General features: G+C 31.7%; 5 protein-coding genes across 6 annotated transcripts; all 5 read left to right on the forward strand.

The window, feature by feature from the left end:
* Positions 1–1,278: 1,278 nt before the first annotated feature.
* LOC134250524 (uncharacterized) lies at positions 1,279–2,546 on the forward strand. Its single transcript, XM_062732886.1, has 3 exons — positions 1,279–1,696; positions 1,798–1,831; positions 1,958–2,546. Exons 1-3 carry the CDS (start codon positions 1,340–1,342, stop codon positions 2,431–2,433), a joined length of 867 nt encoding a protein of 288 aa, XP_062588870.1. The 5' UTR covers positions 1,279–1,339; the 3' UTR covers positions 2,434–2,546.
* Positions 2,547–3,216: 670 nt separating this feature from the next.
* LOC134250514 (uncharacterized) lies at positions 3,217–5,078 on the forward strand. The gene is made up of 3 exons (XM_062732877.1): positions 3,217–3,628; positions 3,797–3,887; positions 4,536–5,078. The coding sequence occupies exons 1-3, from the start codon at positions 3,236–3,238 to the stop codon at positions 4,928–4,930; spliced, it is 879 nt and encodes a 292-aa protein (XP_062588861.1). The 5' UTR covers positions 3,217–3,235; the 3' UTR covers positions 4,931–5,078.
* A 3,094-nt stretch (positions 5,079–8,172) lies between these two features.
* On the forward strand, positions 8,173–9,604 carry LOC134250517 (uncharacterized). Its single transcript, XM_062732878.1, has 3 exons — positions 8,173–8,587; positions 8,685–8,751; positions 9,015–9,604. The coding sequence occupies exons 1-3, from the start codon at positions 8,192–8,194 to the stop codon at positions 9,392–9,394; spliced, it is 843 nt and encodes a 280-aa protein (XP_062588862.1). The 5' UTR covers positions 8,173–8,191; the 3' UTR covers positions 9,395–9,604.
* Positions 9,605–9,874: 270 nt separating this feature from the next.
* LOC134250518 (uncharacterized) lies at positions 9,875–11,618 on the forward strand. The gene is made up of 3 exons (XM_062732879.1): positions 9,875–10,402; positions 10,484–10,559; positions 11,100–11,618. The coding sequence occupies exons 1-3, from the start codon at positions 10,031–10,033 to the stop codon at positions 11,480–11,482; spliced, it is 831 nt and encodes a 276-aa protein (XP_062588863.1). The 5' UTR covers positions 9,875–10,030; the 3' UTR covers positions 11,483–11,618.
* Positions 11,619–17,825: 6,207 nt separating this feature from the next.
* On the forward strand, positions 17,826–20,326 carry LOC134250525 (peptidoglycan-recognition protein SC2-like). 2 transcript variants are annotated; one of them, XM_062732888.1, is made up of 4 exons: positions 17,826–17,938; positions 19,231–19,362; positions 19,446–19,634; positions 19,744–20,325. In XM_062732888.1, the coding sequence occupies exons 2-4, from the start codon at positions 19,281–19,283 to the stop codon at positions 20,070–20,072; spliced, it is 600 nt and encodes a 199-aa protein (XP_062588872.1). In that variant the 5' UTR covers positions 17,826–17,938; positions 19,231–19,280; the 3' UTR covers positions 20,073–20,325. The 2 variants fall into 2 exon arrangements, with proteins under 2 accessions (XP_062588872.1, XP_062588871.1); XM_062732887.1 differs by lacking the exon at positions 17,826–17,938 and adding an exon at positions 18,829–18,961 and having other exon boundaries at positions 19,744–20,326.
* The last annotated feature ends 871 nt before the right edge of the window (positions 20,327–21,197 follow it).

Consider the following 21,197-nt stretch of genomic DNA (forward strand, 5'->3'; position numbering starts at 1 on the left):
CTAAATAATGAATTGAAGACAATTACACTAAAAACAATCAAATAAAAATAATACTACATAAAAATTTACAAACATCTTTTTTATTATATTAATTTATGATAAAGAGGTCATGTACATAAAAATGCATTTACATGGTGTTATTATTCAAACTCATTTGATATGTAACAACATGCTCAAAGTATGATAGTATTTTTTACCAAGACATATTACTGACAAATAAGTGGACTTGCATGGAATGGAAAAGTCGGCGATTCAATTCCATTTTGTTGTCATTATAATGACCTTGTGTGCATAAACAACATATTTCTGGGTCATATTTTGATCGACATACATTTCCTACTTATTTATGGTCTTTATTTTTCCTGATTATTCGTCAACCTTGTCAATGCATAAGGTTCATTGTGGTCGTGACCCGTCAACAGGATAAGCTGACTTCTCCTTGGCACTTCAGTCAGTGCAAATGTTTTGTATGTTCTGATCACAAATTTGTAATTTCAGGAACAGATGATACAAACAAACTTTTGTAATAAAAATTGAAACTAACAAAAATTCTGTAATACGAGGGGTTAAAAAAAAAGTTTGTCATGTTTCTGTATTGCTAAACCACATGTTGTTTTTTTTTTAATATTTCATTCAAAGTCTCACAGAAATAAGATTTGAAGTGAAAAAAATATTTGTAAAGATTATTAAGGGTGGCTGCAGAAAGGTAGAATTTCGAACATTATAGAAGGTTTACATTTTTTAAAATTTGGGAAATTTATTAATTAGTTGCATCATTTACAACAAAAATAAGCCCAGAAATTTATACCAATCCAGGCATTCATTTTTTGTATGCGTCATCTATGCTTAAAAATAATTTTTGAGATCAATAATCATTGTTTACACGTATGATTTAGAATGCTGCAAATTTTGAATTAATTTTTGTAGCATTTGTTAAAAAAAATATTTTAATTACTTTGACCTATTTCTATCTTGTTTTCTGAGAGAGACAAACGTGCATGAAAATAAAATAAAATTTATTTATAATAACTCTTAAATAAGAGGTTACATATGCGTTTCCTGTTTCCAAGTTCGATTGTTTTTGCTTTTGTTTAACTTTTCTTCTCTCCTTATTTCTGTGACCTGCTTATAAAATCAATACGAATGATCCAACTAAATACTTGTATAATGACATTTACCTGCATATATTTAAAATGAAAGTTTAGGGGAATTTCTTACAATATACTAAAAATAGTACTGCATGGTTTTTAACTTCCTGAACGAGAACAAGGTGAAGGACGAGTTGGAATTGTCAACAAACAAAGTTGGATAGCTATGTGCATGTCGTCTCCATAAAACCATGTCGGTTAAATGTGAAGCATTTTTCAAGAAAGGGGACATTCTCAAGAATGTGTTGCTTATCTCTTTTATATTTAATCTGATTTTATTGTGTGTTTTTGTAACTTTACTTGCCATAAGAAATAACATTCACCGTAAAAGTCAAAAGGAAGATGATTATTCTCGTGCCTGGAATAATGGCTTCGAGGATTTGAATAATGGGATAAAGTTAACAGAAGACAGCGTATGTGTGTCATGTGATGAACTTGGAAACAGCATAGTAGCCAAAGAGACACTTTATCAATCCATTTTGAAAACGAAATGTGGGGCAAAATTTTGCTGTTACAAAGACAAAGATTTAAAAACGCTTATATCAATGGTAAGTCCACATCGCATTAGTTTTTATTGATTTATTTTACAAAGAAAAGGCTGAATAGCTGTTAGAATTACTAACGTTTGTTTTCAATTTCTTCATGTTAGATTTTGGAACACCCTGATCATCAACCTGCAGTAGGTGAGGAACAAAATCTGCAAAGCATTGAGCAATAACGCCCTGTATAACTCCTGGTACCGGTATAAGTTAAATGTTTCTTTTGAGTATGTTTTAATTTAATTATGAACATATATTTCTATGTTTCAGATGAAATGACAAATATTCAACAAAATTTCCACTGGTGGTCCAATCGATCAAATGCAGCTCACTTGTTTCTGAGTCACGCCAGTTCCCCACCTAAATGGACAGTTAGCAATATTTCAGGTGTCTCCTTTACCAACTTACCCATCACAGAGAACCGGATTAAAATTCAGAAAGAGGGCATTTACTATATATACGCAGCCTTCTCTTTAAATCTCAGTAAGTGTGGACCTGAAATTCCTCAAATGTATCATAACATAACAAGTCAACATCCCTGGCTAAAAAACACAGGACCAGAGCTTCACTTCATGAATAAATATGGAGGATTTGCAAATGCTTGGAAAACTCGCCATACCAGTTTCTTGAGTGGAATTCTTCATTTAAGGCGTGGATTTGAAGTTGCAACTCAGATATCAACAACTTCATTTCTAGACCAATCAAAGTATTCGAACTTTTTTGGACTGTTTGAATTAAATGTTTAGTTGTTTTTCTCTATCTATCCAAGGTTTATATAAGTTTTGTTGTTTTTGTTTACAAGTATATACATGTTAAATGTGACTATTTGTCAATGGATAATAAAACTGAAAATATATAAGTTTTGATATTTGTGTACAAGATAGTCTGCTATTCTCTTGTAAATAAATCTTTATGTTGCTTCATGTCGGTATTAGGCCTTGACAAGACCTACTTCTACTTGTTGCTCTAAACAGGGAAGAAAAATAAATGTGACGCCTTTGTGGAAAACCCTTTTTGATAATTTTTACAAAGAAGTTCCCCTTTTGAAAATAATGTAAAATAATTCTAATATCCGCTTTACGCAGAATTCACTTGCTTAGGTAATCTATACGATAGAACACCCCATCTCTATAGAATTTGATCAATGAAAAATGGGCTCCTTTTTGATAAAGAATAGATATTTTAATTCTAATAAAATCTTTGGTAAAAAAATGAACAGCTAGAATTTTAAAGATTTAGCTTCATTTTATGAAATAATGAAAAATCTTGAAGTTTTATTTTAATAATTCTGCTGCAAACAAACCTCATAAGTTTCTTTTTTTTTATGAAAACAAGTTTAAATTCTTTTTAAAATCAAAATTAATATAAGCGTCAATAAACTGGTGGAAATTAAATAATAAATGAGGTAGTATAAAAAGTTATAAAATCTGCTTAAAATCCTTTCAAATCATTTCAGCTTTCATTTTGAAAGAACGAGTGTACCGAGTTTTTATTCTTATCCTTGGCCTAGTTGCTAATTTTAAATTTCAGTATAAAACTATGTAGGTCATGTTTGTAAACAAAAGAGCAAAAATGGAAGTTCAAAAACTTTGCAAGAATACCACAGAGCATAGTGAAAATAAGGACTGTGTTACATATTCTGTAGGAGGAGGCTTAAAACAGGGAATATTTAACCTAAATGTGAAAAGAAATACACACAGAATTAAACTTTTGATTTGCGTATTTTCTCTTTGTGTATCGCTGACGCTACTTTTGTGTATAACTTACATTTTAATCGAGATTTTTGATGCTGAAGCAGCTGATGCAAACAGACAGACCACGTGTCGTGAATGTGAGATTCTGACCAGCTGTGGTGAGGAGGAGGGGGTAACAGAATATTCAACAAGGGACGCATGCTGTAGAAGATGCACCATCTTTGCGTACACTTATCTTATTTCTTTGGTAAAAATATAGAAAATTTGAAATGTCTTTTTGCTATTTATCGATTTGTCCGAATGGTTTCTATTACAATCTATAAATAAAAATGAAAAATTATATTCAAAAGATGAGTTGTGTTTGAGGTTATTTCTCACATGAAACTTTTCTTAGCATGCTGTGTCATATTTTTAGATCACTTCTCAGAAGCTGATGTACAATTCTTCAAGTGGACACTATGAAAGATTACTTATTCAAGCATCCCCAAATGCAGAATTAAGAGCAGGTAAAACCGAGATAAAATAAAAAAAAATAATGTTGCATGATACGATGTAAAGATTGACATATCCGTCTGCTTATGGAAAACACACTTTAAGATTGTTAGCTGCAAAATCAAAAATAAACACTGATAGAAAGAAACTCCCAAAATATGAGGATTTTTTTTAATTCATACATAATTTTTTTTTCATAAAATCATCTCATTCAATTAAGCACATTCTGTTTTCTTCAAACTGTTCATTAATTCCTTCTTTAATTTCTTTTGTACAATCATTACACCGGAAACTTCCTTTGCAGACTGTGGTACCAGAATTGAAATACGGAATTTAAAAATAGCGCTAATACAATTGTCGTAGCATGTTCAACAATTTTTTTAAAAAAATGATAAGGATGAATAACCAGATTTTATTGAATACATGAAATGTGTCGATATATAATTGCTTCTTAATCAAGTCGCTTAGTTTTTAAAGAAATTAAAAAAAAAAAACCATTAATTTGAATTAATTTTCCATAAAGCAATTACTAGTACTGTTACTTTTCATTGGACACCTTGCTTCCGTCCGGATTAGCAGAGCGCCGCTAAATGTAATTAAACATTAGTTTAATAAATATATTAAGTTTAATATACCATTTGTTAAAAAATGAATCTTTACAGAGGATCATTTAAGATGGGTGGTGGACATTTCCATTCCATCAACAGAGTTCCAGACAGAAATGGGACAAAACAGCATAGTGTTTGAAGTACCAGAATCTGGATGGTATAGCGTCGAAAGTGTTTTCCAGATGAAATCCAAAACGAAGAACAGCAACTTGAATTTAAGACATTCAATAATGCAAGTAAAAAACAAAAATGAAGGCAACATTTCACGAGTTTTGTTACAAAATAACATAAACTTAACGGAAGAGGAGATGGCATATCAATCCACACACCTGTCAGCGCTGTTTTGGTTGGACATAGAAAGTTTGGTGTATCCTTTGCATTCCAATTTGAATTTGTTATACAACGCAAAGTCTTGTGACCGATTTACTATGTATTTTGTGCATGATTGATTGTTTTAATCAGTTTCATTTGTATCGTTATATAATACATCTTGTTTTATGCATGTATATTTCTAGGTTGTTGTTATATATAAATAAAGCCATATCTTTGGGAAAAAATAGAGAACGTGTACATTATATATACTGATGAAATAAATTCTGTTGAACTTGTATCTATGTATGTAATGATAGAGTCTAGGAATTGATATTCAATCATATTTTTTACGATGCCGATACGAAAAACACACTTCATGTATACAGAACTGCTACAGCCAATTCAAAATCACATTTAAAAAAATCTATTTCTAGTGCAATTGAATTTAAATGCAAAAATTCTATTCTTAAAAGACAACGTTATAGAAAATATTTAATTACATATTATTAAAAATGTCAAGAGGGATATGGAGATAATGAACAGTATTCAATATCAAAGTCCATAAAACACAAAATAGGAGCAGAGCAAACACTGACCTCTGAAACATCAGAGGTGGGATCAGGTGCCATGGAGGAGTGAGCATCCCCTGCTGACCGGTCACACCCGCCATGTGCTCGTTGTCATGATCAGGAAATAACGGAAAAATCCGTCGTCAACTCCGTGTATAAATAACGGACTAACAATTAGTATGAAAAATGTCAGTCAGCATTTGTCTCAATGATAAATTGTATTTGCTGACAAGGTCATTGTATCGACCATAGAATTAACGAAATGACGACTTTAAACGAGATTGTTGATATTCTTGTTTCATTAACTTGCTTGTTAATAATTTACCTCGTTTTTGAAATTGTTCATACGTAGTGCATGCTCTTGCGTATCGAATCAACTGAGATATATACACCGTATGCAGGCGATGAAGGTATATTGCTGCATAAGTAAGGAAAGTTGACGATAGAAAAGTTAAAGTCATCACGTTTATCATATAGCTTGGTTGTTAGATTACCATTAACGTCTTTTCAAGTAAAATATCCAGGTATGAAACCGAAGTGTCGGAAGCTGTGGTATCTTTTATATTATCTCAAGCTCACCAGGATATATCGTATCGACGTAGGAATGGAAATGACCATTGTTAATGCTGACAACGGAGCGCAATTGGTACCCCTGGGAATTCCAATATATTGTTGGAATACCTGGTCTCCAAAAGCCACATAGATATTGTCAATCAGAAACTCAAGCATCTCTTTAATGTCAACTTCAGAGTACTTGTGTGCAATCAGAATGTGTTTTAACAAAATAATTTTGCAAATGACCCACGACCAGGTAATTCAATTTACGAGTTCTAATTTTATTGAAAAAACAGCTGTAATTGATATCAAAAAGCCTGGACTTTAATTTATCGTAGGGAATGGTTGTGTATAAAGTTGAAAAGTCGTAAGTTTTTAAGCTGTTGATTTTGGTAAATGAATAATCAAACAACTGATTTTGAAGCACATAATGTTGTTAAATATTACTTATTCCAAAGTTTTTTCTTACACTTCGTTAAATCCATACTTTATTAAAATGTAGTAGTAAAATATCAATTAAAAGCAAACATTACAAGAAAACATTGTCAGCAAATTTTAGAACTTATATTTATCCGCCTCCTAACTTTACACAATAAAAAGCTTACTTTGGATGTAAGGACGGGCTGTGGAAGAAAAAAGAGCATAACCCTTAATTCCCATACTAACACCCAATAAAAGCCCTCTATATTTATTTATTGTTTTTAGTTATAATTGTACAAATAATCATTTAAAGTAGGATTTATAGATGAAAAAGTGTATAATCGACGTCATTAACATTATATTGGTAACTGTCAATGCTCAAGAAATCTGTACTTGTTTTATGTTTTGTGGTGTTTACTGACTGACAAATGGCAATGATTTTCTTAAGACGTAAAAGAAATATTATTCAATGGATGTAAATAATGTGATGATATAAATTAGATCCTAATAAAGTAGTACAAATTAAGTTTGATTTTAGGCAGTTTATATTACACTAAAGTAAATTATCAAATTTTACCTTCATGCACAATGGCATACACTTGATTTATCTCTTAATCTTTTCTGCAAGTCAACTTCTTTTCCGTTTGATATTATGCAACGTTTATAAATTGTTTGATAACATTTGCATCTTGAAAAAATCTTCCTTGAGTTATCAATAAATATCTGACTATAAAGTCTGCTGAAACCCTATCACATAACATCTATGTAAAGCACGCATTTTATAATGGATTTCCCAGAGATTTTCAAGACAAACGAAAGCACAGTGTGAAATGTAACTTCTACCCAAAATTTTTGTAGATGTGATGCTACAGATCCGCTTTTCTTCATGAAAAATAGTGTTGTCAGATTGATGTCCAGAGAATTATACCAAGAACATTACTTATATGAATTCGAAATTTTCATGTGAGAATAAAGAGATGTATATAAAAAAAAATATATACAACAAATAACCCGACAGATAGGTTTTGAAACCAGTACTTCAATTATTAGTTTTAAAAATATGCACTTAACTTTTTTCATTTAATTGTTACGCATGTAATACACTTTTGTAAGCAATCTGATACAAGATGAGTAGAATTTGATTTTAAAAAAAAATATATTAATATAAGGCCTTCACAATTATCAAAGTCTTTGAATCTCCCAAAAATATAAGAATCCTTAAATTAAATATTCTACTAAATTTGTGAATTCGCGCATTTTTGAAGTAAGAGTATTCAAAGAAAGAAGCGAACTGTACATCCTGCATGGCACAGGCGAAAAATGAATAAAGAATCATATTGAGATTAAGACAATGATTTATTTTAATACAAGAGTTGAGAAATTGTATTTTTGAATATATTTTTCTTTAGTTTGTTATGAAATTAGTCGAGATATACCAATCAATTCTTTGAAAGATTTTTAATTCTTAAAGTCAATATAAAAATTATACATAGTCATAATACGTCACCAATCTAGTATCGATGTATCATTGGACTTTAAATAATAAAAAGTGACCAGTCATAAGTGGGATTTATTGTTAATTTTATCCTTGTATTCAAATTGGTAGCAGGGAGTTATGAGTCTTAAAACAGGAAGTTTATTTCCAACGAAAACTAATTTTTAAATGCCCAACTATGAACATTGCTCCTTAAAACGTCATAACCTAAGCTTTTGATATTCAATTTTCTAGTTCGATGGGTTAAAAATAAAGCCTGGAAAACCCCGTCAATTGATCTTTTTTCCTTACATGATTTAAAATAATATTATCAAAACATTTCGAAACAGCTAACGTTAACTGTCAACTAATGAGTGAAGATGAATCGAGAGCCAGGCCATTTTGTATATGACCGAGTTTCGCCAAGATCCGAGGACGATCAGATTAGAGATGAAACCGCACTACAAATTCAGCCTCTTAGAACAGAAAGTCCAAGAACATGCCGACCCATTTATCATGTCATTTTCTTGTCGATTTCAATAACAACCAACGTTTTATTATTGTTCCTCGTACACAAGATATATTTTACCAACCTCGCAGACCAAGGCCCTGCAAAAGAATTGGATGATGACTGTTCTATAATACACAGAAGGGGAGATACCAATAAGATACACGTCTGTCTGCATCATCCAGCTGAAAGCGAAAGTCAAGTCTCATCGAAAACTGCATTATATTGTCTACGTGGTCACGAAAGTACAATTTTTCTTCTAAAATTGGTAAGAAATAAAAAAAAAAAAGATTTGAACAAGATTCACCATGTAAGATTTCTCTTTGTTTAATTGAAGTTTGAGATGATTTTTGATATTTTTACAGATGCTTGATCAAAAGAAAAAGACGCCGTCGTCTCTTTTCGGACTATATGAAATATCCTTTAAACAAGGTAATCTAATACCTTCCAAATAATCGGATTTCTGTTGATAAAATGGCAAATACTTGTTTTTCATTTTTAAAAAATGATTAGTTGATGATACTTTAATTAATAGTAAATGAAAATAGTAAATGATAATTAATATATCAGTAAGCAGGGGTCTCTAATTGCTACATGTATTTGATTTTGTGTAATTTACACTTTTGTCGACAGAGATAAGAGGCGATTTCATGTATTATAATACATAAAAATACCAAATGTGTAACATATTTCAGAGGAGAATAAAATCCAGATGAAGTCTACATTAAAGAGGGTCCCGATGAGGTCTCTAATTCCAGCATCTGCAAATAGAATACACCTGTCAAAGGGAGGGCTGTACAATGTATTTGGCAGCATGTGTTTTTCTGCGAAAGACATCAGAGAAAAAGTTGAAAATGTGAACATAAAATTAGAAAAAATTAATATAGGTATCAAAGAAACCATAATTAATAAAAATGTAACTGTTCATTGGAATCCCAATTCTTATGTTGATATAAATTTTATGATTAGTATTTGGCTACGAAATGAGACGGATTTATTTTTATTTATGAATCATCCAAACCGCATTTATAACTTGCCAGAATGTAATTCAATAGGGATTTACAAATCAACGTAAATGTTATCGGTATTTTTATCTTGCTGTTAAAAAGCATAGTGTTTTATCTCTTTATTTAGATTCATGGTCAAGTAGTTGAATTAGCAAACTCGAAAGATCCTTCTTAAAGTATTTTAAATATTGTCCATTAAGAAAAAGCCATCATGGTTTAACAAAGAAATAGTTGCATGACATACTTGTTACATGTTAAAAAATGATAAAGTTATGTAAATACATTGCCATTTTGTAAAAGAATATTACATCGATAGCAAAACATAATATTTCAGTTTTTTGTTTGTAAAGCCGAACATATTGATTGATCGCTTTATGAAAGCGAAAGTAAATGTAGTTCTGTTGAATTTCTTAACAATGTTTGGTATGTGCAGGTGCATCAGAGTTTAAATGACGTGTATTTTTTCAAAGGTATAAACAATCTATAATTATAATTATTTCCTATTGATTGGAACGGAATTCAACCATTGGTCAATGTGACTTAGATACTGCTTAATATATGAACATCTCATTGTTTACAATTATATAATTCTTGGAACGTGACCATTTGAAATGAAAATAGGCTAGATGTGAATTTCCAACCCTGATCGAAACCGAAAGTAAAATGTTCACCTGAGATTAGAGAGCTGCAGAGAAAAAATTAAAATGGAGATAGAGGAGGGAGAAACTTCGAGTTGGTTAGGAAATGGTTCAAAGCGAAATATTTCCCGTGATCGTTGTGGTTTTACAACAACTCGCTGTGTTTGTCTGTTTGTATCCTGGATCTTCTCTGCAGTTTTAGTTGTACTAATTATTCTGATTATAAAACTTAATGAAAGTGTACTGAGAAAGAAAGACAATAATTTAATATCTTCGGTCGAATTTTCTAAATCACTTCCTATGGATAGTTTAATATGTTTGCCATGTAGTGAAAGTACGCGGACAATTCCTGTGAAACTTGATATTGCCTCCAATTGCAAACTGTCATTATGCTGCGAATACCACACAAGTGCATCGACGATTTCGCTTACAAAATTGGTACGTGTTTTATTTCATTTTATTTTGAAAAGATTTCTATATTTTGTTGATTTTTTTTCTTCAAAATTGTTTTATTGTTAGTTGGCAGGGCAGTCGAGAAGTATAGCAGCATTTTCTGCAAGAAATGAGTCTTCACACAAGATCGACCTTCCTTATGGTAAAAATTTGAATATACCTTGAATATACCTTGTACATGTAACAAGTATTTATATAAGTTTTATTTCCTGTGTTATGCTGCACCCACTTCGGTATATTTATTTCTTTGACCTGAAGATTTTCACAATGATTAAATTTCACTAGAAATAGCTTAATTTGTCTGGAGGAAGTAACAAACGAATGCATTGAAAGCTACATTATAAAAATTTCTTATTTAAAACTATGTCTATAAATCAGAAATTCAAAAGGCGACACACTAAAACAATCGCAAAATATGTATGAGAAAAAGGAAGAATGCTTTCAAATATTTTTTTGTTATTTGCTATTTATTTTAGTTTTGAAAAAGAAAATGAAAATCAATCTTCTTAAGGGTTGTATTTGTATTCCCGAGGTTCTATAATTTGAAAATTGATTTTATATGAGAAAAAGATTTCTTTCAAGTTCGAGATTGTTAACGTTAGCAACGATTTCATATTTCAGGAATTCAATTCATACTCATATATAATTTTTGCCTTTATTTTCTTCTTAAATCTCCTTGCAGTTCCCCACAAAGAGAAAGCACACGTAGCAGAATTCACTACAAATACTTCTCAAATTGCTGGGATGCCTTCAATTTCTTCACTGAACTTCACTGTTCCAGAGAGTGCCGTGTACAGTGTTTACTTACATTTTACATTCAAACCTGTTGTTCCCAAAATAAGCACGGATCATATTTTGATTAATATTTCTTTTAATGACGCTGATGAGCAAATTTTCTCCAAGAAACTCGTTCTTCGTGAGTCATTGCCGATTTCGGGATACGAGAACTTGGTTTTGTTTGAGCACATCTACTTGTCTGAGGGTTCATATGTTGTCCGTTTATCAGACACAATGATTGTACATAACTATGCAGCTTCTAGACTTCTGTCTGTACACCAGATATAATTTTATATGAAAAAGTACAAAGTGAACGTATATTTATATCTGAGAACAGAAACTTTTTTGTTTTAGCTGATCGTTGTTATATCACAGGACGCAATCCAATGTCTTGTACTTGTTATATAATAATAATATTTGCGTATTTTAATCGTTGAAGATCGAGCCAGCATAAATGATACTATTGGAATAACAAATCTTCCTTTAATTTGCGGTCGTAATAACACTAAAAGACTGATCCCTGACATTGGTTATGGGCGCAAGTGTCAAAGGCTTGGGGATAGAAAAAAAAAAACAACATACTGATAGAAAACACGTCCACTCAAAAATTACTAGATATTCTATATTTGTAAGTAAATAAAAAACCAGCTAATGTTTAAACCATATGACTATTTTTATGATGGCAAACTCCATGTTTTGCTCTGGGAGACCCGAAATATGTGTCAGATCAAATGGTAAAATTCGAGGTGCACAATGGTATTTTTAAAAAGAAAAACTATGAAAGTATCAATAAATTTTAATCATTGATATAGGAGAAGTTGCGGATAAGAGATGGACACCCTTCAATGTTATTGAACAAGAATGACAGTATCCTTGTTTTGATATATGGGAAACCCAAAATATGACTGGGATCAAAGAGTAAAGTAGGAGATGCACTATGTAACAAAGATTCTATGAAAGTTTCATTAAATTTCATTCAGTGGTATAAGAAGAGTTGCGGATAAGAGACAGGTACCCCAAAGCTTTACAGACAGACGGGTATACAGACAGACGGACATCCTGATAACTATATACCCTCCCACTTTTCAAGCAAGGGGTTAATTATATGAATTTTGCATATCATTATGGACTTAGATACTTAATTTTTTTATAATGCAGGATAAATGTATTTCGTAACTTTAATTATTTTATACTAAATATTTCGCATATATGTGTTTGGATAAGGCTTCCAAAGCCTACAAACTGCATTTTAAATACAATTACTTTCATTTTGAGGAGATTTTAATTTTTAAAGTATTCAGTCAAGTAACAGAATTACTTTTGCTAAATTACATACATATAAAATGGAAACATTAACAATTGGAACAGAGCAAACACGGACCTCTGAAACATTAGAGGTGGGATCAGGTGCCAGGGAGGAGTGAGAATCCCCTGCCGACCTGTCACACCGCCGTGTGCTCCTTTTAAAGGATCGAAAAATTGCGAAAACAAACCCGTGGGCAACTCATTGTGTAAATAATGGCCTAACAATCAACTTTGAAAAAAGTCAGTCAGCATTTGACTTAATGATGAAGATATTTGCTGACAAGATCATTGTATCAACCATAGAACTTGCGAAATGGTGACCTAAAACGATGTTTTAATGCTAAGTGTATTCCTATCAGAATATTACATGAACATGAGAACACCACCATTTACAGAAACGAATTCATTTAGATACCGGAAAAGAATTCAAAACAGATCTACTGAAAATTTGTGTCACCATGCTCTATTCGTGGAAACGTGAGACTTAAGAGGTTATTTGAAATAAATATTCTTAAAATTTTGTTTCCTTTAAATTTCTGCGTTACCAGTATCTCGACCTATATACAGGATATGCATTTCATTTCGTTACAAATCTCTGATCAGTTTCTAAAGAACCTGGAACATTTTTTTTTACTTCCATTACATCGCTAAATACATTAAGAATTACGAACGATGCAATTAAGGATAAAATGTTTGTAGTTGGATATGACATTTATCCCGAATTATGATATAGTTTTGTGTTATTTATTAAATTAGCCATTTTGATTCTAATTTACAGCAAATTCATCAAAAAAATATTACATGTAAAAATGACGAACTACCGGTATGTAATTCAAAGATATTCAATGTTTGTACTTGCATATGACATTTTATACCGAATTATGATATAGAATTTTTATGATTTTCAAGTCTAAAATCATCAGTTCAGCATACATAGAGATTAGTTTGTTGCTTGATAACACTTCCCTGACAGAATCTGCAGAGAAAAAAAATTTAAAAGAATTTCGAAGGATTTCAATTTCCAAGATCTTTCTTAGTACAATGTGACTTCGAGGCATTAGAATATATTTGAATCACCAAGCAATGTCTGTCAAGGTTTGCATATAATCGGTTTTAAACTATCAAAGGCGAACTGTTCATGTGTTATTTATTCACGGATCAAATTACTTGAAGTCAGTCATTAAATCTTAAACTGTGGATTCACAAAGAGCTAATTATATAAAAAAAGTTTTCACAGGGTTTTGAAATAAATTATACAGAAGAGCTAAGTAATGATAGTTGATTTGATTGGTAGGGACACAATTTCTAACCTCCATATTTCGCCAGTGGACTTCTGATGGAGGGTAATTGAAAGAACATAACAGAGAGCTGCTCAATGGGACAAAAACTGATAAAAATATCCTTGTTATACGAGTGGTTTAAATGTACCCAAGGATATTTGAAAAATTTAACTTCCTACATCTTCATAAGACTATCCTCTCTAGGGCTTTGAAAAATTTGTCGATTTGTGAAAATAGCCATCTACGCGAGGAAATCTAACAATAGAGCTAAATTATCCCTTCTGTCTTTCTCAGAGTAAGATTTCCTTTTTTAAAAATGTTAAATCAACTCGACAATCTATAAAATTATTTTACTTTCAATTCATTCGATAATGTTATTGATTTTTTTTTTTAATAAAGTATAAGTTTAAGTCAACTGATTTTTTTAAAAATATAATTGTGTTTGACTTAGAATTGTTCAAATTAAGCCCGAAGTCAAAATGTTAAGCTCAAATCATCAAGTTTCAACCCAATATTTCAACTCAGAGATCTTTGTAAAATGCGTTACCCAAAAATCGTAGCTTTAAGACTCGATGTCTCAACACTTCTCTTGACGCGTTCACGATCTTTATAATGTGTATCAGGACACTTTCAGAATCTATGCCTTTTACAAAGAGTGAGTGAGAAAATTCTAAAATGATATATTATATTCATAAGTTTCAAAGACCATTTTTGTGAGAATGAGCATTTTTGTGAGTATGGGCATTTTTGATCAATGGGAAAAGTGAAAAAATAAACAAAACAAGAATAAGAAACACAAGAAAATAAATACTGCTCAGGTTTGAATTTTTTGCGAGCTCTGAAGAATAAACGTCCCCCTTTTTGGTTATTCACTGTGGGGCAAGACATAGGGTAATTGCTGTTATATTGGATTTAAAAGCAAAAGCAATAGCTCTTTTGAAGATTTGCAAAAATTAACATTTTTTAGAAATTGACTTAATTTTTTTCTATTTAAAAACTTTTTTATATTTAAACACCAGACACTTACACAACTTTGTATTGTGTAGTTTTCACCATTGAACGAGAACCATTTTATATGTAAAATACTGATATGTTGATATAATTTGTTTTGTGCTTGAATTGGCATATAACTAATTACAAATTAACCACCCGCGGTTTATGAAATTAAATTTTGTCCTTTTGTGTTTTCAAAAGTTGTGTGTATTAATTGGCATCCTACAAAAAAAGGCCAATGTTCGCCAAAATAAAGGTTAAAACAAACATCTTGTTGTCATTTCCCTGTATAAATAACACCAAGAGGCATTGAAATATATTTGAATCACCAAGCAATGTCTGTCAAGAATTGCATATTATAGGATTTTAAATCATCAAAGACGAACTGTTCATTATTTCTTCACGGATCAAATTACTTGAAGTCAGTCATTAAAGCTTAAATCAAAAAATGTTCATTTGACTGGTAGGGACACAAAGTGATCTTCAAGTAATTGAAAGTATATAACAGGGTAAAAGAGTTGCTCAATGGGACAAAAACTGATAGAAATATCCTTGTTATACGAGTGGTTTAAATGTACCAAGGGGTATTTGAAAGATTTAACTTCCTACATCTTCATATGACTGACCTTTCTAGGTCTTCGCAAAATTTTTCGAATATGTGAAAGTAGTCATCTACGAAGGGAAATCTCAGACTAGAGCCAAATTATTTCTTCTGTTTTCCTCAGAGTAGGATTTCCTTTTTTAAATGTTAAATCAAATCGACAATCTGTAAAGTTATTAAATTTTAATTTCATTTAATAATATTATTTTATAAACTATAAGTTAAAGTCAACTGATTTATTTGTTTGAAAATATGCTTGTTTATTTCTATGAGTTCAAAAAGAAAATTATTAAACCAGAGAATTGTAAAAACGTTACCCAATAATCAGTTTCAACACCAGTGAATTTTTTTTTGTGCATTGAGAAAATTATATTGAAAAAATAAAATATTTACCCCAGGAAAAATGTTTAAACACAATACAGTATCAGTGAACAGAAATCACTGTTACTAATTTCCATGGAGAAAATACATGAAGAGAATTGTTCTAACTTTTGCATTGATTACAAATGCAAAATTTGAATTTATTGGAATTTAGATCTAATGGCAGATCACTCTTGCTGTAGAAAAATACCGTAGAATCAGAACTCTTGAGTGTGCAGTGTACAGAGGGTTCTTAAAGACATATATTGTTTGCTTGCACGAACTTTATAATGTATATCAGGACACTTTTATTGATTCAATTGTTTGCCCGCTTCAAGTCCAGTGCTATATCCATGGATTGATGCTTTTTACAAAAGATAAGTGCATGTGAAAATTCTAAAATTACATACTATTCATAGGTTTCAAAGACCATTTTTGTGATATTGAATCAATAGAATGGGAAAGATTGTAAAAAAAAGCAAAATCAAAGTCGGAAATACATCAAACACTAACAAGCCGAAGAATAAACATCCCCTTGAGCCAAGTGGTGTTTTATTGGATTTAAAAGCAATGAGAAATTACAGTTCTGTATATCTAGCTGTTTTCATAAAACTTATATGTAACATTTTTCTAAATATTTGAAATTTGGCAATACATTCGATAACTATTGCTCTGTGCGTGCAAATTTTAAATCTAATATGATATCGCTGGATCCAGAGACATATATTGTTGCTACGGCTTCTAATTAAGAGTAGTGTTTCTTTTCATGAACTTGTTTTGTTTTTTATTAAAGCTTTCTTTCAAATTTTATATGGACATTTTGACAATCATAGATATTTTCAAATTCAAAATTCTACATATCTGTTATTAAAAAGCTTAAATCTGTCACATTGATCTACTTTGACATATTATCTTAATTAGCCATGAGTGATATGACCAGATGGAAGCTTTGTGTGACTTAATTATTGTTTATAAAATCATTATCTTTAACTCTACTTGTAAATCAAATAACTCATGTAATGTATTACTCAGAATTGTCAATTATCAAACTTTAATTATCAAACTTGTCTAAAACAAATTTTTGGTTCCAATCGTCAAAAGAATAAAGGTTGCAAATCGTAAAGCGGCTTCATCTTCATTTACTAAATAATCCACCCTAGTGGCTTTACTGACAAGCACCGCACACGCATCTAACGCGAGGGTGTGATAAAACTATCTGATTATTTTAATCCATTAAAACTGTGACTTTATAACTCACAAAATATTGACAAATCAATTATACAAATTTTAGAATTTTTTCACAAACTCCTTGTAAAAAAGCAAAGAACCATGTACATAAATACTAGGCCAGTAGAAGGCAATCAGATTGTTCAATCTCTAAAGTTGGCCAGATATGGATTTTGAACTTCGTCCAAAAATAGGGTACCAATCGCAAAGAAAGGTGTTGAAACATCGAATCTAACGGGGGTTTTTTTCTTGAGTGTGAATGAGTGACTAATTTTACAACTTTCTGTAAGTGTAAATTTTGCGATAAGACAAAGTGTTGTTAGAATTTACCCGTTTATTTGAACGGTTCTTAAATCGAAAACAAGTTACCTCTCGTAAAAACTCTTCTTCAAAGTATTTTTGATATTATTTTAACTTTGATAGAATACAATCTAAGAGAGTGGGGGAAATTTGGCTGAAGTGTTAGATTTCCCTTGGGTGAGGAATTACTACTCGTATATCCTTACCCAAGAGAACAGATTACTAGAGGAGAGTTTGCTATAATCAAACATTTCTGTAGTGAGCTACATGAAAATAAAAATCTGTTGAAATTATTCTCCTGGTAGCCATTTTGATTCCAAAGTACGATACGAATTTAATTAAAAAAAAAAACAAAAACAAAAAATCAAGAGTGTTTAAATAACTATGTCACGTTTCTTTAATTCCTAATTCCTTCATTAGTCATGATTTTTTTTTGTGCAATTGCAAAATTACATATTGAAGGAAAACGTTAAATCAATCAAAGTTTATAACCAGCCCCCTGTGTATGCACGTTTATTTTGTCATTTGTTTCTATAGACGCACCACTGTTAAATAACAAATGTCCTGATGATATAAATTGTTTACTTTAAATGCTGATATAGGTCTATATATACGTAAACAAAGTGGATTCTTCCTTAGTTCATTTACATTAACTAGTTTGTGGCCTATTTTCATACGGTAAGTATAAATATATATCGCTGACAGAATTACTTCAAGTTCTTGTAAAATATTTTCTTGTAATGAGAGACGACTCTTTAAGAATAATTACATTGTGAACAAAATGTTTGTAAAGCATGTATATAGGTTTATTTTATATATTGTTTATCCCAATCTGTTTGTAATATATCTTTAGCTAGGGCTTGCCACACCTGTAAACTGTCGTCTGTAAACTGCGGTTTATACTCGAATGGATAAAGCTAAACTTTTTTGTATACCATTGTATTGTTACTTTCATTTTCGTAAATACCGTTTGGCAAGATCACTCTGTTTAATTCCATACTGATATAACCTTTAGGCGTGGCATTCAAAACTATCAGTAAATGCATAATATCTTAATACAAAGGTGAGATGTAAAGACATGTACTTCTGACACAATCATCTTCAGATACTAGTACCTTAGATTCAAATAAGGGAAATAAGTTGATGTCACAATACGGGATGGGATCGAATTCCAATCCGGGACGTGGAACCCGCATAATTTTGTGTTGAAGTATCTGCTGCGACAAAAAGGTCACACACTGTTTAATGGCCGAAAGTGCCGAATATAGCACAAAATTAGCAGCTCTCCACCAAGTGGTGGCGTTTCCATATGAGTATGAAATTCTTCAGAGGGACGTTAAATAAAAAAATAAACAATAAAAAAAAAATACGGGATCAGGGTTTTACAAGAGAATATACATCTTTAGGAAAAAAATCCTTTTCAAGGGATCACCCTATATCATAAAATTAAGTAAAACGTAGCTTAGTTGTTAAGCATTAATTTTTTAACATTAGATGTTAACAATTACATTTATGCGGTCCATAAATGTTAGATTCAAAGATGAGCACACGAGGAGATAACAATTTACAATTATATGCATGTGTCAATCTTGGGAAAGTCCATGTGTGATATATTAGACCAGTACTAGATTCTCCCCATGATGGCCTTATTTTACTTCCTAAATATTTTCATATTCCTTGGTTCTCTTTCTCTCATTAGAGGTGAGTTTTGAAATCATACCTATTTTAACATGTACATGCAATGAATTTAACTGCAATGTGCGCATTTGATATATTGTATTTTTGTAATATTGTTAGGAACTATATTTGATATCTGTATTCATGTTGCTTTGAAACAGAAGTATAGCTTTTACATGTTAGGACAAAAATAGCTCTTTTATTTTTAATTGAATTTACATATGATCCTATATTTTCTTTATTACGATCTTCAAATATCATTTAAATGAACTTTGAAATTGATTTTACGACAGGAAGTGACGAACCTTGTCAGAATCTGGCAGGCACGTGCCAGGACGACCATATGTCATGCGAGGGAACCTACATAACTGGACATTGTTCTGGGGGAACTCATCGGAGATGTTGTGTGTCTCCAAGGTCTACAGGTTTGTTCTTCCTTCATTTCCTTGATCTCACACATTGATGTTTTATTCCACGTTATATAATCATGGATTTTTGGTGTTTAAAGACATAGGAGATGGAGTGAAAATTTACTCACGTGAAAGCTGGGGAGCTAGAGAGCCAAAACACTTCCAGGTCTTTTCTAAACCAGCCAGCCTCTTTTTCATCCACCACACTGCTGGCCACTCGTGTCATGACTTCGATTCTTGTGTAACTGCCTTAAAAGGAATACAGAATTTCCACATGGACACACGAGGTATGCGTTACCTTTAATATCTCATCAATGTTTTACAGAACATAAACATACAATATGCCCTATCTATATACTGCATGCAGTTTTCATGTGGTTTAATTTCTGTCTACAGGGTGGGATGACATTGGCTATAGTTTCTTAGTTGGACAGGACGGCCAAATTTACGAGGGGCGGGGTTGGGATCACGTTGGTGCGCACACATTGCATTATAACACGCGTGGTTACGCAGCTTCCTTCATGGGCAACTACATGACGCATCCACCAAATGACGCGTCTCTGCATGCCGCACAGAAGCTTATTGAATACGGAGTAAGCAAGGGATACATTTCGTCTACATATAAACTATACGGACATCGTGATGTGGGGAGTACAGCTTGCCCCGGCGATGCTCTTTACCCAGTCATTCAAACATGGCCACATTATAGTCACATTAAGCCATGAAAAAAAAACAAAACATATTTCTGAATTAAAATTTTATTTACAAACTGTGTTCAATTATCTTCTAATCATTATGAGTACATATTAAAGTATGTACGGAATATACATTGTACCGGTATGATGATCAGTTTCTTTTAACTACGTTCACTTTGCAAAAATTAGAATATTGTGTACTTACATTATATCTGTGTTTGGAAACTGGTCTTTCAAATGAGACTGTATAAACTGATGTCCCGTGTCGAGGTAGGTGCTGACAGAAAAAAGATTCCTTACTGCTCAATGGCGTAAGTACTGAATATAGGTCGAAATTTGGCACTCTTACCGGGAATTGATACAATTCTCAAATAACTTTGAACTTTCAGTAGGTCGTGACTTTCTCGACACTACGTAATTAACATCTCTCAAAAGGCGAATAGAATCTCATTGGTTAAGAAATTATTAACATCAGCAATTTTAAATTGTTGTTGACAACATGGGAGACGACTTAAGCCCCACTTCTCTGCCGTACGAAACGATATCATTGGATCATTGACTCACTCGTTGACATTCGCCGGAATGTGTATTTCAACAGTGAATGAAAGGCTGTGTAAATTTCAGACGCTGATTATGCAACGGCTAGAATGCCACGCCTTGCTGAAAGTCCAAGGTTGACTGAGAATTGTACTATAAAAATTCTCGAAGGGACTAAGAAAGTTTAACAAATACATGTATATACATACATGTATAAATCATCTCTCTCTCCTTAAATGAAATGAATTGAAATAAAAAAAATAATATATTGACTGCGTTGTTAACCACGCGGTTTTAAGCTCGAAACAGCTGAATTATACAGGATATAAGTTATTTAGTATGCGTTTGACTTTTCTTTGAGCGTTGTTATTTCATATACTTAGAAAATATGACCAAATGTCCTTGGATAGTTCTATAGTCAATGTGCTGTTCAACGAGAGAAACCCTTGAGTAAACTCCAAGTTTCAACTAAAATGTGAGATCACCAAAAGGAAACATCAGGGGTGGGATTAGGAGCCATAAGGAGTAAACATCTCCCACAAAACCAGTCAGACTCATCGGTTTTTCCCTTCTCATGATCGGGTAATTGACAATTCAGCATAAAAATAATGTCCAAAC

The sequence above is a fragment of the Saccostrea cucullata genome, unplaced genomic scaffold (assembly GCF_032062105.1).
Source record: "Saccostrea cucullata isolate Sc308-1 unplaced genomic scaffold, CSIRO_AGI_Scuc_v1 ctg1631, whole genome shotgun sequence".
NCBI classification, from domain to species: domain Eukaryota; kingdom Metazoa; phylum Mollusca; class Bivalvia; order Ostreida; family Ostreidae; genus Saccostrea; species Saccostrea cuccullata.

Excerpts from the sequence above, each read along its gene's own strand:
- LOC134250524 (XM_062732886.1), top strand. The coding sequence starts at position 1,340 with ATGTCGGTTAAATGTGAAGCATTTTTCAAGAAAGGGGACATTCTCAAG. Across the intron at positions 1,697-1,797 it reads TAAAAACGCTTATATCAATG|ATTTTGGAACACCCTGATCA; the intron begins GTAAGTCCACAT and ends TCTTCATGTTAG. Across the intron at positions 1,832-1,957 it reads TGATCATCAACCTGCAGTAG|ATGAAATGACAAATATTCAA; the intron begins GTGAGGAACAAA and ends TCTATGTTTCAG.
- LOC134250517 (XM_062732878.1), top strand. The coding sequence starts at position 8,192 with ATGAATCGAGAGCCAGGCCATTTTGTATATGACCGAGTTTCGCCAAGA. Across the intron at positions 8,588-8,684 it reads CAATTTTTCTTCTAAAATTG|ATGCTTGATCAAAAGAAAAA; the intron begins GTAAGAAATAAA and ends ATATTTTTACAG. Across the intron at positions 8,752-9,014 it reads TGAAATATCCTTTAAACAAG|AGGAGAATAAAATCCAGATG; the intron begins GTAATCTAATAC and ends AACATATTTCAG.
- LOC134250518 (XM_062732879.1), top strand. The coding sequence starts at position 10,031 with ATGGAGATAGAGGAGGGAGAAACTTCGAGTTGGTTAGGAAATGGTTCA. Across the intron at positions 10,403-10,483 it reads CGATTTCGCTTACAAAATTG|TTGGCAGGGCAGTCGAGAAG; the intron begins GTACGTGTTTTA and ends TTTTATTGTTAG. Across the intron at positions 10,560-11,099 it reads CAAGATCGACCTTCCTTATG|TTCCCCACAAAGAGAAAGCA; the intron begins GTAAAAATTTGA and ends ATCTCCTTGCAG.
- LOC134250514 (XM_062732877.1), top strand. The coding sequence starts at position 3,236 with ATGTTTGTAAACAAAAGAGCAAAAATGGAAGTTCAAAAACTTTGCAAG. Across the intron at positions 3,629-3,796 it reads ACACTTATCTTATTTCTTTG|ATCACTTCTCAGAAGCTGAT; the intron begins GTAAAAATATAG and ends TCATATTTTTAG. Across the intron at positions 3,888-4,535 it reads AAATGCAGAATTAAGAGCAG|AGGATCATTTAAGATGGGTG; the intron begins GTAAAACCGAGA and ends GAATCTTTACAG.
- LOC134250525 (XM_062732887.1), top strand. The coding sequence starts at position 18,898 with ATGATGGCCTTATTTTACTTCCTAAATATTTTCATATTCCTTGGTTCT. Across the intron at positions 19,363-19,445 it reads TGTGTCTCCAAGGTCTACAG|ACATAGGAGATGGAGTGAAA; the intron begins GTTTGTTCTTCC and ends TGGTGTTTAAAG. Across the intron at positions 19,635-19,743 it reads TTTCCACATGGACACACGAG|GGTGGGATGACATTGGCTAT; the intron begins GTATGCGTTACC and ends TTCTGTCTACAG.